This window comes from Botryllus schlosseri, chromosome 6, assembly GCF_051294905.1.
Source record: "Botryllus schlosseri isolate E-star chromosome 6, Bs_hap1, whole genome shotgun sequence".
NCBI classification, from domain to species: Eukaryota; Metazoa; Chordata; class Ascidiacea; order Stolidobranchia; family Styelidae; genus Botryllus; species Botryllus schlosseri.
Window position 1 is genome coordinate 15,382,908 of NC_137241.1, and position 16,049 is coordinate 15,398,956.

Sequence of the window (16,049 nt, forward strand, 5' to 3'; positions counted from 1 at the left end):
GCAAAATTGAAAAAGATGCATAAATTTTCCTAAGAAAACTCTATAATTTATGCTAATTCACAAAATAATTTTGAGCCCCGTTCGAGCTCGCCCCCCACCCTTCATTGGGGGTTTGGCGTGTGGCAGTTACAGTCCGGTCTTTACCTATATCTATAGCTACTGCTCGTTCAACTGGTCGTAACGAGAACAGTTTACTCACGACTTTCCTGCAATCTTAATTAAAAACTCCAGACTCCAAGCCAAGCTAGTGTATTTTATTAATATAAATTTAATTTTTTGCCATAACTCGATTTCCTAATATTTTTGGGGGGCCGCAAGAAGGCTAGCTGGGGGCCGCATGCGGCCCTCAGGGCCGCGCTTAGGAATCACTGGTGTATGTGGTCAAGGGTGTACGAGTTTCGAGTAAACGTTAAAAGGGTGTGCCGCAAAATGTTGTAGAGCACTGTACTAGTTGACGACAACGTAAGCTGTAAGCCAGGGGCAGGCAACATACGACTTTGCGTCTTATATGATAATGTGGCCCGCGGCTACAGTCTGCCGAGATTCCCCGCTACTTGCTTACTACGTCAAATTTTAGTGGCTGTATGTTATTCTATAGATGTAAGCGCATTGCGGAGCGTGCGAGAGTGAAGCTTACGCGTAAGTTCGTCGAAGCGGGAAGACTGGCATTATCAGCATTTACGATGTACTCAACCCTAATATTGTTTGTGGTAATCATGGTGTTTGTCGACTACAATGGTCATTTACACCAGACCGATATTTCTTATTTTTGAATCCGTAGCCGCCGACTTGTAGCACGGCACACTTCTAGGCTTTTGTAAGACACGGTCAGGGGTCGCCAACTCAAAATGGGACGCGGGCAACTTTTCAAATGTCGTATAGAAGCCGCGGTCCGCATGAATTCAATATCGAGATAAAAATAGGCCACACAGTTGAACAACGACCCTATCTCATCACCCACTCAGCCCTAATGAATGGATATCTTGGTAAATTTGGGGTACCGCGGGCTTATCGAACGCCTTGAAATCTTAATTAGTGATTGCACCGTGTGTTGATTGATCAGAGAGAAGCAGACATGGCGGCGCCTGTATGACAATGCTGTTCTCAATCCACATTGCATTCGTCATTATCGGCGAGAAATGGCTTTAAAATGACATTGCTGTCGTTAAAATAGATTCATTAAATACGATTTACACCTTGTATATGTGGATAAATGGGGGAATAATGTATCGATTCAGCAATCCGGCCCGCCAAGTACTTAATTTTCCTGTATCCGACCCGCCGACTGGAGTAGTTGCCCACCCCTGCTGCATGCTCTGATCACTTCTTTTGCGATCAATTTATTTGTGAGAGAGCAATTGAGGCTCAGTAAAATGCCCTATCATTGAATGATTCGATCACGGTTGTTCTCACAGGCTACACCAGCGTTTCGCGAACACCGAACATATGCAACATCGATTTTTTCGACACCGATCACTTGGAATTGAAATTGAAATTGACTCGAACATTTTGCTCCGAGTCACGAGTCAATCCACATTTATGATACGCAGAGTCAAGTCATTTTTTGCGAAGTGACTCAAGTCTAGTCGTACGAAAATTGTGACTCGAGTCATCCCTACACTGATTCTCACCCTCAATTCAATAATATTATCTCGGATATCGCTGGAAATACATGTCTCAGGCATCCTGATTGGCAGCCAACACCTAAATTCATATTTTCGAATAGTGCGAATTGGTTAAATTTGAGAAAGGATTCCTGTCCGAGGACATGCCGATTAATTTACATACAAGATGTCTGCTACCGAACCGCCACAATACATTGCCACCCGCTGAGTGTTTACGAGACAGGAGTGTTGCCTACCGCGAACAAAATTACCGGATCTTTAACACTAGACTTGAGTATCGATGAAGAGTGAGATATGGTAATAATGGTATTCAATGATATTCATGAACGTTTGATTCTTTAGTTTTGAGTTTGGATATCGACTTGTGCTGTCGCGTTCGTCAGTAGTGTTATGTGATTGTGATCGAGTATTCGGTAGTTTATGCGGAATTATGGATTCTATTAGCATTCCGTTCTTCCCATATCCGTTGTTGGTACTTGGTAGAATAATAGAGCGCATATAGTAGCATTGACTGGGCGTTTGTCATGTTTCGCACTAATGACATTTTCAAGTGCTTTGTTCTGGTCCCCGGATTATACATTCGGTTCGTATCAGCGTATACTATATCTGGCGTGTCATAGCGGGACGCATAGTAGTCGTCTTATCTGCATCACGCCCGGCACCGCGCTGGTTCTATTGCTATATGCAATTCTTGCAGTGCGCACAACAAAATCAGTCGACTGTGCGCGCCGTTTACTGCTGTAAGCTGCCGATAAATATACCCTGTCCCAATAGTGGCGCGCTGAAGCATCGCGATGCCGTTTCGAAAGCCACGTCCCAGAGTATTTAGAATCGTCACGTACGGCAGACGAGAGGATGAAGATACAATTTGCAAGTTTTGTGAGGCGTTAGCTAATGACGAGCCGGCGTTCCAGGTCGAGAAGCCATCACCTGATGTTATGCTCGTGGAAACGAAAATGTTCGGTTCCGCCAACATTCGAGTACGACAGTAGACAGCTGTAGTGCTGTTATTGATTAATACCGTACAATCCCAACTCTCTTTTAGTTGGAATTCGTCCGCGCAATATTGAAAGATTTGCACCATGTGCCAGCTCCGATCTACTATCACAAGGCCAACTTCATCCTATTTTTTCGAAGTTCTTTACAGCCTCCGCCTGAGTTTAATATCAGCGAACCTTTGTCGCACGGGCAATTATACAGAGGTAAGCTCTCATATCACGTTGATTCTAACTAACTTTCAGTTGCCTTGCTCGGCTTTCTCTAGTGATTAGTAGGGCTGGGCAAAATCGAGTACTTGAGTGATTCGATTCTGAATCACGTATTACACTTCGAGTCGAGCTGAGCATTCGAGTATCACTCATTATGATGTCACACCAGATTATACTATGTCAAAGTTCAAATATGTACCTTTTTGTCACCAGAAAGAATCTAATGCCTGTTATCTGTCATGTTAAAGATACTTTGGTATTTTTTCGGCCATACCAATTTCATTGCACTTCTGACAATTTTGTGGGATGATCATGACTTTGGAAACGTGTTATTTCCAGTAACGTTCGTTGCTTTGTACTATCTCGTATGCTGCGACACACGGCCAATCAAGATTTCAAGGCTTGTTCAGTGAAAAATAGTATCAAAACTATAATTCTCGTTAGTAAATTAACTTTCAGTTGCGAGGAGCGTATGCTCAGTACTCGAAAAAATCGTCTTTTTCTACTCGACTCGAATCATTAAAATTAATACTCGATTCAGATTTGAGTACTCGAATCATTGTGTCCAGCCCTAGTGATCAGAGTTACCATACGTCCTCTTCAAGAGGATTTGTCCTCTTTTTTGAAAGTGTCCTCGGAGGACGCCCATATGTCCACTTTTTTGAGAATTTTGGTTAAATATAGTGTATTGGTATCCACCAATCAAGCATAATCCGAGAATTATCAACAAAAAACTCAAATGACTCCGCTTTTACTAGTTGGAATTGAGTCGAATTTGTTTTGCATGGTCTTCAAAGACAGCTCAACAATTTAATGGGGTTGACAGAAAAATTGTGAAAATTTTTTTATTTCAATTTGCCCTAATAAATCAAACATATTAATTTTATCTGCGGAGTCTCATACTTGTTAGAATTGAACCAAATGTGGTGTGCAGCGTTTTTTTTAGGGTAGCCTGACAATTTAATCAGTGAATGGCTGGAATGCGGAAAAAAGTTATTTTTGAACAACCTTGTATATACAATTGAATAGTGTATTCATATTGAAATGAACCGAATATTTTCGGCTGACACTCGTCAGGGGTAATCGTCAGCAACTAGTAGAGAAGTTGAAAGAACATTGTATATCAACAATCGTATCACAAAATATGACGTCTTGTATATCTATAAAGGTCGGTACCTTCAAGTATGTCATACGCCGTGGATAACGATTGAAAAGCAGTGATTTAAACAACAAAATCCTGACAACTGCAACAGTACAATACCTTGAGGCAAATAGCGTTGTACGGAATGAATTTCGTCAAAAACGTTCAATGTTCACGTACGTACGTAGAAAGACACATATTAATACCTCACTGATTTTAGTTATTTTTGTCATCAGCTCACATGTTCCAGTCAAAGCTAGGTTAAACAGTGTCGATAGACACTGGGGATCGTGTGAGCCTATGAAAGGTTCAGGTTCGTACGAACGCGAACGTGAACCTGATGATGTCGCGTGACGTCATATTGCAAAGTCCAAAGCCTACATTTCAGTGAAGTGATAGCCTTTGTGTACAGTACACGATACCTAGCGACGACTCGGGCCACAGTGCTGAGGTGCATATTGAAGTTTTAAACGTCGCCAAATGTATCAACTTGGACAATCAAATGATATATTATTCCCATAAAATCAATATCTTCCGTCGCTTTGCCAACAATTTCGACGAGGACTTGCAAGGGAATATATGCTTACGCCTTAGCGGTCTAGGCCAAACCGGACAAAGTATTCGGCGTCTGACTATTGCTACGTTGATATTAGCAGAGTGGGTAACGGGTTTCGATACTTGCTACCGATATTACCCCATTACCAAGTTATACAGCAGTAGCCAACACCGCAATCGCACGGATTTCGTTTTTATGATACAATAAACTTATGAAATCAAGATTGACCCCGTGCGCAACTGCGCAAGTGCGCATGCAAGATTTTATACATCAGACAACGATATGCATCATTCGCTGACTACCTATACATGCAGCACCGTAACTGCCGCACCCCAAACCCCCCAATTGGGGGGGGCGAGCTCGAAGGGGGCCCAAAATTATTTCGTGAATTAGCATAAATCATAGAGTATTTTTTGAAAATTTATGCAATTTTTACAATTATTTTTCGCGCTGCGCGCGAATTCAAGTAGCCATTTATCTTTATTATTGGGTATTGGGCTATTACCGCGCCACGACCCACCAAGACATACAATCAAGTTTTAGGCCATATAACATGCGACTCCAAGAAGTGTGCCAGAACAATCGGCAGCGAGAAACCCTTGGCCGAGAAGGCCTATGCCCTTATGCTGACCGAAGACTTCGTTATATATAGAAAATACATATAAGTTTAATTGTCCATAGGCGCCTAAATGACTGGCGCCGAATGTTCCTGTCTTTGCAATCTGAACCTCACAAGACAAATACCATCCCGCTGGGAAAATTTTTATGCCAGTGAAGAAATACCAATTTGAAATCGTGTGCGTCTCTTAGTTTAGAAGCCTATACGTTTGGGCGATTCTATATTTTTTGATATAGCAGACTGGAAGTCACGAAATAACATCATGTAGGCCTAACGAAGTCATATCAACGGGTCCGCCCGCCCGAAGATGTTTAATTATTATTTAGGGGCCCTTCCGTTTTCAAGACACTTCACTCAGCTCTACCGGTAAATCTAATTACGTGAGTGCAGAGGACAATAAATTGATAGCTTAATATATATGCAATCGCCGATCTGATTGACCGATTTTATCATAAATTATCAAAAATTTTCGCGCCTCGCGCTGACTCACGATACAGTACAGATGATTTCGTGACAAACGCGAACAACGTGATGGAGGGGTCGTTTCATCACCCTATGCGAGCCCAAGACCCACGTTTGTGGGGGGCTGACGAGGTGCTGCTTCGTTCCTGCCAACGGGTATACGCCCGAAGATGTTTAATTATTATTGAGTGGTCCTACCTTTTCAAACACACCTCACTCAGCTCTACCGGCAAATCTGATTACGTGAGCAGAGAGAAGATAAAAATTGATAACAATATATATACAATTCCCGATCATACTGACCGATTCAATCATGAATTCTAGAAATTTCGCGCACTTAGGCGACAAAAGCTGATTCACTGAACAAACTCCTAACGAATATGATAAATAGCGGTAAACAGAGTATCGCCGAAGGGGGATCAGAAGTTCGGGCTATAACCCTATGGGGGGCCCAAGACCCAAGTTTTTTTTTGGGGGGGGGGGGCTGACGAAGTGCTGTTACGGCCCTGTATACATGTAGTGTATTTCGCTCTTGATGTTGTGTGATTGCGGGTCAAGCTCGTGGCAAAGAGTCACTATAAATATTCACAAACCGAAAGCAGGATATTTCGAGCAAACTTTTGTAACAAAGCAAGAGAGAGAGAGAGAGATATGATATTCTTTCTCGCCTGCACCATCGAGATGCTTTGGCGACGGAGTTGCGATACGGCCCCATGAGGTCATCTAGTCTGCGCCCCGTTTTTTTTTCTCCTCCATGCTATCCGTGATTGCTGAGCGCCTAGCAGGATAGCTGCGGATACCATTTTTCGAGTCTTTGGTATGACCCGGCCGGGGATCGAACCCACGACCTACCGCTCGAGAAGCCGGACGCATAACCATTACACTATCTCGCTCGGTTTGAGACTCTCAAGTTGCATACTTGTTTAGTGTAGATTTGCCACGCTGCCAGCGCCATGCATAGTGGCCCGCAGTTGAAATGCAATAAATTTCAACCGAAGATGTTATGAAGTGAAAATTGTAATATATGTAAAAGGTTCACAGTGCAGAACCTACCAAGGTTCGTTTGTGAACGTGAACCTCTAAGTTTCGGAGGTTCGCACACAGAACGCGAACGTGAACTTCACGTTCACACCATCCCTAATAGACACCCATTTCACATGCCATGGTCGGATACACCAGCTTTCGCACCGGTTGTATAGAACCGCCACACGAAATTTTATGAGATCAGCGAACGGGTGAGCAATTTTTCCGTTACTCGTTACTGCCAATGCGCTTTTGCAACAGAACCAACTGAAAAATATGACTTTTATGATATTATCGACTGACAACAAATTTGTATCTGACCCGCGGCCGGTAGGCCGCACTGCACAAAGCACACCAGCCCGTCCCTAGGCTGTAGGAAACGCTGTGTGTTATTTGAACAAATGTGTGATTGCGTATGTGTTCCGATGGACACACACACACACATAGCCTGACTAACTGAATAGCAAAGTTGAACTTTTACAGAAATAACTGTTTTTCCACTGCCTGTCGAGCATGGCGGGAACGTTGCCGAAGATGTCTTTACAACGGCTATTGGTAATTATACAAAACATGTTTACGCGGATTGTCAACAAGGTTAGTCCCGACTTCATTTGGTTGGATATGATTCTCCAGCTATCGGTGTTCGCTATTCAGCTATAAACGCTCTTGCCAAATAGTTATAAACAAATAATAGCACCCAGAAGAAGTATAGGCATGATATATAGCAGTGGTCCGGAACCTTTTTTGTCCGAAGAGCCATATTGACCCTATTTTTTCCATCTCAACTCCCAAAGAGCCATACATGCCAATGAACTGTTACGTCACCATTGAAAATTCGTCACGTCATGGTAGCAGTAATTCGAACTCACTACATGGGATTCCACGTGTGCGTCATATTTTCTTTGTAAAACGGGTATGTATTGTACGGAAATAAAGCTCGAAACGAGAGGTAAGGCACAGACGGGCCAAGCCTCACCATTGATAACGCAATTCGTCGTAAGTACCTTAGAATTTATTATAACTGATATTTATCGAATGTAACTGTCACACTGATTCCGAAAATTGAAATAATTCTCGACTTCTCGATTGTCAAGGTTTCCGGCGGTAACACAACATTGCGCTGCACGCATACATTTTATCGCCGGTACTACAGAGCTACTTACTAATCAAGAACGTGGATATCTATGGCGTTGTTTGTAATTCGATTTTGTAATTGTGAATGTTACGTCCACGGCAGTTTATTTCGCGCCGTAGATCAGGAAGACAATGTGTTGTGTATTTGAAAACTGCGTTCTGAAATCGGCGTCATCATGTCTGCCATGCTCTTTGATTAATCAACGTGTCGCACAATTCAAGATGTCGAGTACATAGAATTCGCGAGTGATATTGACCGCCGGCGTGACAGCAACTTGAATTTTATGATTTTGAAAAGAGGAGGGATGAGCCCTTAAACATGAAGACGGCATTGTCTTTACCTCTCAAAGACATGTTTATACTGTCACGAGAATAATTATTCCGGCCGTGATGAAACTTTACCAACAAATCGCTGCAATATTGATCAATTCAGTACAAAAATAAATATTCGGCAAAGAGCCATATTTTATTCCCAAAAGAGCCATAGGTTCCCGACCACTGATATATAGGGTTACCATACATCCTCATTTAGGATTTGTCCTCCTTTTTCATGTTTTTGAAAACTTCCTCCGATGACGCCTAATGTCCTCCGTTTTGGCAATTCGTCCTCCTTTACAGCTTTTAGAGGTAAGATAGTGGATACATTCGAGTGAAAATGGGCATAAATGACACTAAATAGGAAATTCGTGGTTCGAACGAAAGTGACGTTTTTTTAGTCTACCAACCACAATGTCGTGGAAAATCTACCATTTTTCCAGATTTTACTCCAGTATTCTAAGTCTGAAAATTTTGAAAGTGTCCTCCTTTCCCGATTCCAAAATATGGTAACCCTATGATATATATCGAATATAGCCTACTGTCGTCTTTTTGTCGAAATATAGCCTACTTTAAAGCTTTGGCTATGCAGATTGAGATCAGAGTGCGATGCGGAAACTTTTCTGTGTATTTTTTCCATAGCAACTGTCATGCGTGAAGTGCTGCAGGAAATTGTGGATCATATCCTCAAATGGGGAACAGAACAATTGACTCCGTTCGAAGATGAACTATCTACTGTCGATCTTTCTCACGACAAAACTTCATTGATTAACTCAACAATGTGCTATGAGAGAAACAGTATTGCGTGACGAATTCTTTCAACTGAAAATATGTATACGTTGGTAACTTGGAATTTCGGGATTTTGTGGCGCACCAACTGGGCCGCTGGTATATACGCGTATATTTTATCTTCTGTCATTGGATAAATATATTATACTTACTCTACAACTTTCTTGCGGTAGACTGAAGCGATGGTTAGTAGCCTACATATGCTGAATTGCTGATGAATTCCGAAATGTGAATGTTGCTAACTTTCGATAAACATAGCTTGCCTACCGTCGTTCGTACGTGTCCAGTGTCCACGCCGTATGTAGGTAGCCTATAGGTTTTCCCTAAATGCGATGTTTGCATGGCGGGAATGTAGGGGGGGGGGGTCGCAACTATATCAATTTGAAAAAATATGTCGCAGTCGTGATTTCCAAGTCGGTAGTTGTAACTCGCAGCGACGTCTCCCGTATTCCCAATCGTATAGAAGTATTGAACTACATTATAGGGACTAGTAGTCGCAATTTCACATCTGTGGGATAATCTGAAGCACGATTGAGAAGCGTAATGACATTTTCCAGAGCTGTGAGAATGCAGGGTGTAAGGCGCTATTTGAAGTTGGGACGGAATCGTAGCTTGTAAGTTTCAACTGCCGGATTCGATAAACGGTACTCTTCCGCTTCCGGCATCAGCAAGGAATTAATTGCCGTGGAGATACGCACGCGTCAAGCGTTCCAGTGTGCGGATTGCAGCCGCCCATCACGCTTCGCGCAGACCCTTCTCTGCAACTCCGCTCTCGATAGCTCGATGATTGAACGTGATGGACGAACAGCGTCACATCCTTCCTGGCCCGTCAACACGCGATTAGCGCCGTAAGCCTAACGTTCCAAAACTTCCTCCTAGCTGCATCACGGTTCCGACCTACTATTCCACTGCAACGTAAACACGAGGAATGCACGGGACAGTTGCAATGTGCAGTGTTCATTTATTTTTCGAAATGAAATTCATTCACACATCGGGTGTATAAAGACTAAGGTAAGGAAGAGAACTTTGAGAAGAAATCGAGAATTACGTCTGAAACTATAGCCTCGTTTAAAGATGAGGTCGTAAAATAGCGAACGGTTCGCATACAACCCCGGCAAGGTCCGTCCGTGTCGGGGTCGCACGCAATAATTTAGCGATTAGGCGAGATGCTGTTAAATCGTGAAGCATCTCCGGTCGTAAATTCAGCGAAATTGCACCTGACCGCCGAATTTCACGCAGTAAGGTCGCGGCGACGGACTTGTCGCGCGCCAGAGCCCGCTGACAATCGTTACACATTTCAAAAAGGCGCAGCAATAAATAATCGGAAAAATTGAGATGCAATAAAACAAAAAAATATAAGTTTAATTAAATCGATGCTCTTGTATAAGTTAAAAAATAGTCCGGTTGTTTAATGGTAAGGATCAAATCTCGATCGGGACCTGAAAGGGAGCGGGTGCCGATGTCTGATGCAGGAAAAAAGCACGACGATACTTTACACTGTATTATGGTGATAAGAGTAAAGCAGATGAAAAGTTATCGCACAAAGAGAAACGCAAAAACACCTTTTCTTCATTTTATTTAGAAAAACAAAAGAAGCAAGTAATCTTGTACCATCCAGCTTCAAGAATCCATAAACGCGTTCCCTCTGCGTAGCGTCGAGTAGGCTACCACACAGGCCACTCGCTGTCCTCCGGCCATGCAAAGCACGCAAGTAGGCCGTGCCCGCGCTGACGTAGGGAGCTTGATGACATACCCAGGTGCGCTTCACAAAGTCTTCGCTGAGATTATTTGCGACAGTGGTATCGAAAGACTGATCGTGATGCGAGCAGCCCGGGGGGAGGGGCGAATATCACGAATGCATCTATTCAAAACCTCGGCGATCGCCGGGTCGAATATGCGAAAGACATTTCGAGTAGGAAGACTACAGTCCAAGCTCTAACATCCACAGCAGCATTTAGCCAGAGGGAGGGGGGAAGGAGGTGAAAATATTTCTAGTCCCTCCAAAATACGGGAAGCAGTCACCGTCACGTGGTACATACTCCGATTATCTGCCTCCTCCTGGCTACGCCCCACATACCCACACGAACTTTACCCGGAAAGTGTCACTTTGGTGCCGATAGCGGCGATTTCAAACATACACAGGCCCGCGGCCACTCGCTCGGCAAGATATCAGTTGGCTTCCACCGTTCCTGTGGGGTCCACGGTTAACACGCGTCCCGGCCCAGGCCGATCACCGCCTGCCGCGCTTTTGCTTCGAGCCATCGTTACGCCCCGCGGAAAACTGCGCCTCGTGCCGCCCGCCGCAAGCCCGGCACGCCACACCGCACCCGTGGCACGCTTTTAACGGTGGGTACAAGCACAAGCACGGACATATAAGACTCAGCGCCGCCAGCGCGGCCCATCGCCGGGCCGAGTTGCCCCGCCCGCACGAACAAGGGTCCGCATCATAGTCCCCCTCGTCGTCCCGGCAGCAGTGGTAAAACACCGAGTGCACGCAGCACATGCACGTGGCGCGGTCGATATTCCTAAGACACGGGTCCGGCGCCTCGCGACAAGACCCGGGCCTGTTTCGCTCGTGGTTAAACACCTCCTGGCAGTGCCGGCACCGGGACCGCTCGGCCAGGTCGTCCTTGTGTTTACGCGGTTTTCGCTTGGCGCTCAGACGCGGGCAGCAGCATGACCCGCCACCGTCATCGGCGCTACCGTAGTCCGCCTTATGCCTCGATTTCTTAGGGCTGGACAGTAAACTGTTCCCGGGCTCGCATCGGATAGCGTCGTACTTAATCGAGTCAATGTGCGACGTGTAGTACATGTCCGAACGGCTGTAAAACGCTGACGTGTCGTTAGACGCCATGATGGACAACGTCCCGCTTTGGGGTGGTTGATAAGGCGGGCATCCACGTCTCGTCGATAAAATAGGGTGGTACTGATCGATGAGAGCCAGCGGCTTGTAATTACCAGACCGTATCGTGGTCAGGGCCGCCGTCATTTCCGACGCGGTACCCCGGTCCAGCCTCTGCGAGGGCTTGGACGACGAAAAAAACACGTACGAGTTGGGCTCGGTCGGTTTCAGGTCTCTGCGCCTTTCGAGGTCGTCCAGGTGCGGGGTCTTGGTGTGGCGCGATCGCTGGTGGTGGTGGTGCTGGCTTCTCTGACGACCGTGGGCCGGCTGGACACGACGATCGTCGCGCCCGCGCGCTCGACTAGGTTGCGTTTCCACGGGCCGGTCGCCGCTTAGTGAGCCAGATTCTGGCGTTTTCGCCGCGTCCGGCTCGGTGTTATCGGGCACGGGCATCTAAAAACGATTGAGTTTTTTGTTTTTAATCTACACTTCCTAGAACACGGGTTCTTAACAAGGGGTGCCAAGCTATTTTTTCACTCAACATCACCGATTTTCCTACTTATTGCTCAAAAATACAGCGCAAAGGAGAGGTGAAGCACAGACGATTGAAATATAACGATATAGAAAAGGTGAATGGAACCGGAATCGAGTTTCTTGGTATGACTGACAGGTTGTTAACGCTTTGCAAAAAAGCAGATTGATTGAAAATATGACTCTAAGTCGTCAATCAGTTCATATTTCTCCTACGTCGAGTCCTAGTCAAGTTAGGTCCTTTGAGGGCAGTGAATAGAGTCAAGTCACGATTCCTGTCATTGCAACACTGATTATAAGACTGATTTTAACGCATGCATTCAACACGCCGGTCATAAATTCCGCTTATTACAATTATATTTACTTCCGTCGGCCATTAAACGAGAGATTTTCAGGAAAATCAGAGTGTACGAGCTCTAAAAGGTTAAAAAACACTGTCCTAGAATCTTACCTGCGGTTTGGGCAACGCCACTACGTCCCCTTCACGGCAGGCACCCGTTTGCGCATGCGTCGGCAACGTAAACGACGACGCCTCGTACGAGGACCCGTCTTGGTGCAGGTGACGATTGAGAAAGGTGAGATTCGCCTGGTACCCCTGCTGCTGCGGCAAGGGCCACCGAAAGTGCGACTGCCCCAAGTCGCAAGAGGACGGCGTGTCGCAATACCGCGGCGACGCCGACGACAACAGCGACAGCGTGGGCGCGGTCGACGAGACGACAGGCTGCCGCGTCAGAGATCGATTCTAAACAGAGGGCATAAATACAGTCAGCGTAGATTCGTGGCCGAAAATTGCTACTCAATGACATGAAGCCATTACCGGGCCGAGACTTGTCAAAACTAAGTAAAGTGGAAGCAGAAACTGAAGGCTCGAATAATAATCAAAAAGTTATTTGGTCGAGAGGTGGCATAGGCTACTTTGAAGTTTGAACAGTTCGTCGAAGGAGACTCCATTCGCAACTGAAAGACGTATCTTCAAATTACCGCGATACAGAAACAATTTCACTCGGTTCTCATAAGAATTTTGCTACGAAAGGTGATGCTAAAACTAATTTCTAAACATCAAGTAACTAGAAGTAAGCAATTTTCCAAAAAGAATAAGCATAAATAGAAGTAACGCAATCTACAAACACAACCACTCGAGTACTCCGTAAAAGTAGAAGTGGCGTACTTTGTTTTTCTTTTACTGTTTTATTCATCATTCACTTCGTTAGTCATGTCGTTAAAAAGTCACCTTGATTGAGGTACTGGATGAACTCGAGTTGTGAACAGTGCGCACGGGCCTGCCAGGCTTCGGTCCGGGCGAGACCCCCCGGCGCGTGCCGCGTCTGGACGACGACGTGGAAGAAGCGGACGACGTCGAGTGTTTCTTGTGGGTGTCCAGGGGTGTGCGACGCGCCGAAAACGACCCGTTCTCGCATGGCGAAGAAGACCCCGTCGACGACGCTGGCGAAGTGCAAGACTGAAATAGAACGCAAAATAAATTGAAATCGTGCAACCGCAGCGCTCTCCTGCGGACCCACGCTTCAGCGGTGGGTTTCAAAATTCAGGTTTCAGCAGTTCAAATTCAAGTACCCAAGTACTGCTTACAAGAGTGTCACAACATCAACAACATCAGAGTAGTTCAAGTCTACATGACAGTTTTCAGTTTTTAGGCAAAACTAGGCCCACTGGCCCAGAACACCTATTTTTACACTCGCTCCAAAATTGCTGCTTCTACTTCAATTCACGAGTTACTTCTACTAACAACAACTGCTTTGACCACCACTGATCAAATTACAGATCTTACCACAGCGCTGTGCACTGTTTCACCAGACAGAGCTGATCTGCGGTCTAATATTAGCACACAATGGCTTTGGACGACCGCACCAATCCCACGACTAAATCGCTGCTCACTCAGCCGGCAGTCAAGTCCAAATAGCGCACCCCATAACATTCACAATCCTAATGAGCGGTTCTTTATTTTTATCTGTTCAAGAAACACTAAATTTATGAGAATGCCACACTCGAGCATACAAGTCACATGCTTAAGTGTGGCAAGTTCAACTACGTGTCTCTCAATCTATCGTCCGCCTCAACCTGTAGTGTCCTATGTAACAGTATTCGATTGTGATCTTTCCGCTGTCTGTCTTTCCCCAGTCGCCCAGCAAACGGCATTCGGACGCACGCTATATTTAGCCGATGCCTAATCTCGCAGAGAGAAAAATACAGGCTATAAAAAAAACTCACCGAATGATGCTCGTCTGACGCCCGACTGCACATTAGGGTTGTTCAGATTTGAAAAATTGTCAGGAAACTTCGATGCTTGTGACCCAAATGAAGGTTTAGTACATAAAAACACTTTTATAACCAATTCTGGTCATCTTCGTCGTGATCTTCTATCCCCGAAAGCCCCCCAAAGATCCACGGGGCAATTCTCCTTACTACTGGATATGCAATGTTGACCACGTCACCGGTTTATTGCTTTTGTGACGTTATCAGTTGAAAACGACCGTGTAGAGATGATATATTGCAATAAAATAGCCATGATTTCAAAATTGTACTTAACTGCAGTCCCATTAAGGCCACATGCGTAACGATTTCACCCTGCAAAACCTGTCTATCATGCTCATGGGAATCATGTATTGGTTGCACCATTGACATCGGCTTGTTTTGGATCGTACATTGAAGAAGCGCCGTTGAGTTGCAATTCGTCAACAAATACTGATATTCCCAGCTAGTTTTCAGCCATAAGATATTATTCAAAGGTATGTAATGTCAGTAATACTTTTCTCAACTTCAAATCATCTGTAAAATACCGAGTTATCTTATTTTATGGTAGACTGCAATTTAGTTGAAGAAGAATGCCTGAAACAATGCATCAACACAATGTTCAGCGCTTGCCTTATAGATATTCTTGTCATATTCCATACGTTGTCAACCTCTTCAACAGTTAGAAGGACACAGTCCTGCGTTGTGGTAGTTTCGGGGCGATTTTCTTTCAGATATGGCGGGTGTAGTAGAACCTCATCTAGAGTCGGTAACTTGGAGTGACTAATACACTCGGATAAATATCCTTCCGAATAGTGACCAGAATATCAGACCAAATAGTGGACAGACCTGAATCTTGTTCATGATTGGTCCGCAAAACCCATATCCGCTTTGTTTCAGACTTTCTTCTGCAACTAAATTGCAGTCTACCATAAAATAAGATAACTCGGTATTTTACAGATGATTTGAAGTTGAGAAAAGTATTACTGACATTACATACCTTTGAATAATATCTTATGGCTGAAAACTAGCTGGGAATATCAGTATTTGTTGACGAATTGCAACTCAACGGCGCTTCTTCAATGTAGGATCCAAAACAAGCCGATATCAATGGTGCAACCGATACATGATTCCCATGAGCATGATAGACAGTTTGTGCAGTGTGAAATCGTTATGCATGTGGCCTTAATGGGACTGCATTTAAGTACATTTTTGAAATCATGGCTATTTTATTGCAATATATCATCTCTGCACAGCCGTTTTCAACTGATAACTTCACAAAAGCTATAAACCGGTGACGTGGTCAACATTGCATATCCAGTAGTAAGGAGAATTGCCCCATGGATCTTCGGGGGGTTTTCGGGGATAGAAGATCGCGACGAAGATGACCAAAATTGCTCATAAAAGTGTTTTTATGTACTAAACCTTCATTTGGGTCACAAGCATCGAAGTTTCCTGACAATTTTTCAAATCTGAACAACCCTACTGCACATACTGCTGGCACTGCTGCTCGCATAGTCGGGAACTGAAAAAGAATAGCCATCGATAAGCCGTGGT

The 16,049-nt window shown here is 44.7% G+C and overlaps 2 protein-coding genes across 2 annotated transcripts in view; one reads left to right on the top strand and one right to left on the bottom strand.

Moving 5' to 3' along the window:
• The first annotated feature begins 1,822 nt into the window (after positions 1 to 1,822).
• Positions 1,823 to 9,031, top strand: LOC145441142 (uncharacterized). Its single transcript, XM_080318943.1, has 4 exons — positions 1,823 to 2,605; positions 2,671 to 2,827; positions 7,118 to 7,228; positions 8,726 to 9,031. Exons 1-4 carry the CDS (start codon positions 2,420 to 2,422, stop codon positions 8,890 to 8,892), a joined length of 621 nt encoding a protein of 206 aa, XP_080175069.1. The 5' UTR covers positions 1,823 to 2,419; the 3' UTR covers positions 8,893 to 9,031.
• Positions 9,032 to 9,813: 782 nt separating this feature from the next.
• LOC145441134 (sprouty-related, EVH1 domain-containing protein 2-like) overlaps positions 9,814 to 16,049 on the bottom strand; it is a 98,780-nt gene continuing 92,544 nt past the window's right edge. The window contains exons 5-9 of the mRNA XM_080318935.1: positions 15,977 to 16,017; positions 14,472 to 14,495; positions 13,477 to 13,704; positions 12,697 to 12,987; positions 9,814 to 12,167 (exon numbers count right to left, since the gene is read on the bottom strand). Coding sequence (XP_080175061.1) covers positions 11,103 to 12,167; positions 12,697 to 12,987; positions 13,477 to 13,704; positions 14,472 to 14,495; positions 15,977 to 16,017 — 1,649 coding nt within the window. The 3' untranslated portion in view covers positions 9,814 to 11,102. The remainder of the gene's footprint in view (positions 12,168 to 12,696; positions 12,988 to 13,476; positions 13,705 to 14,471; positions 14,496 to 15,976; positions 16,018 to 16,049) is intronic.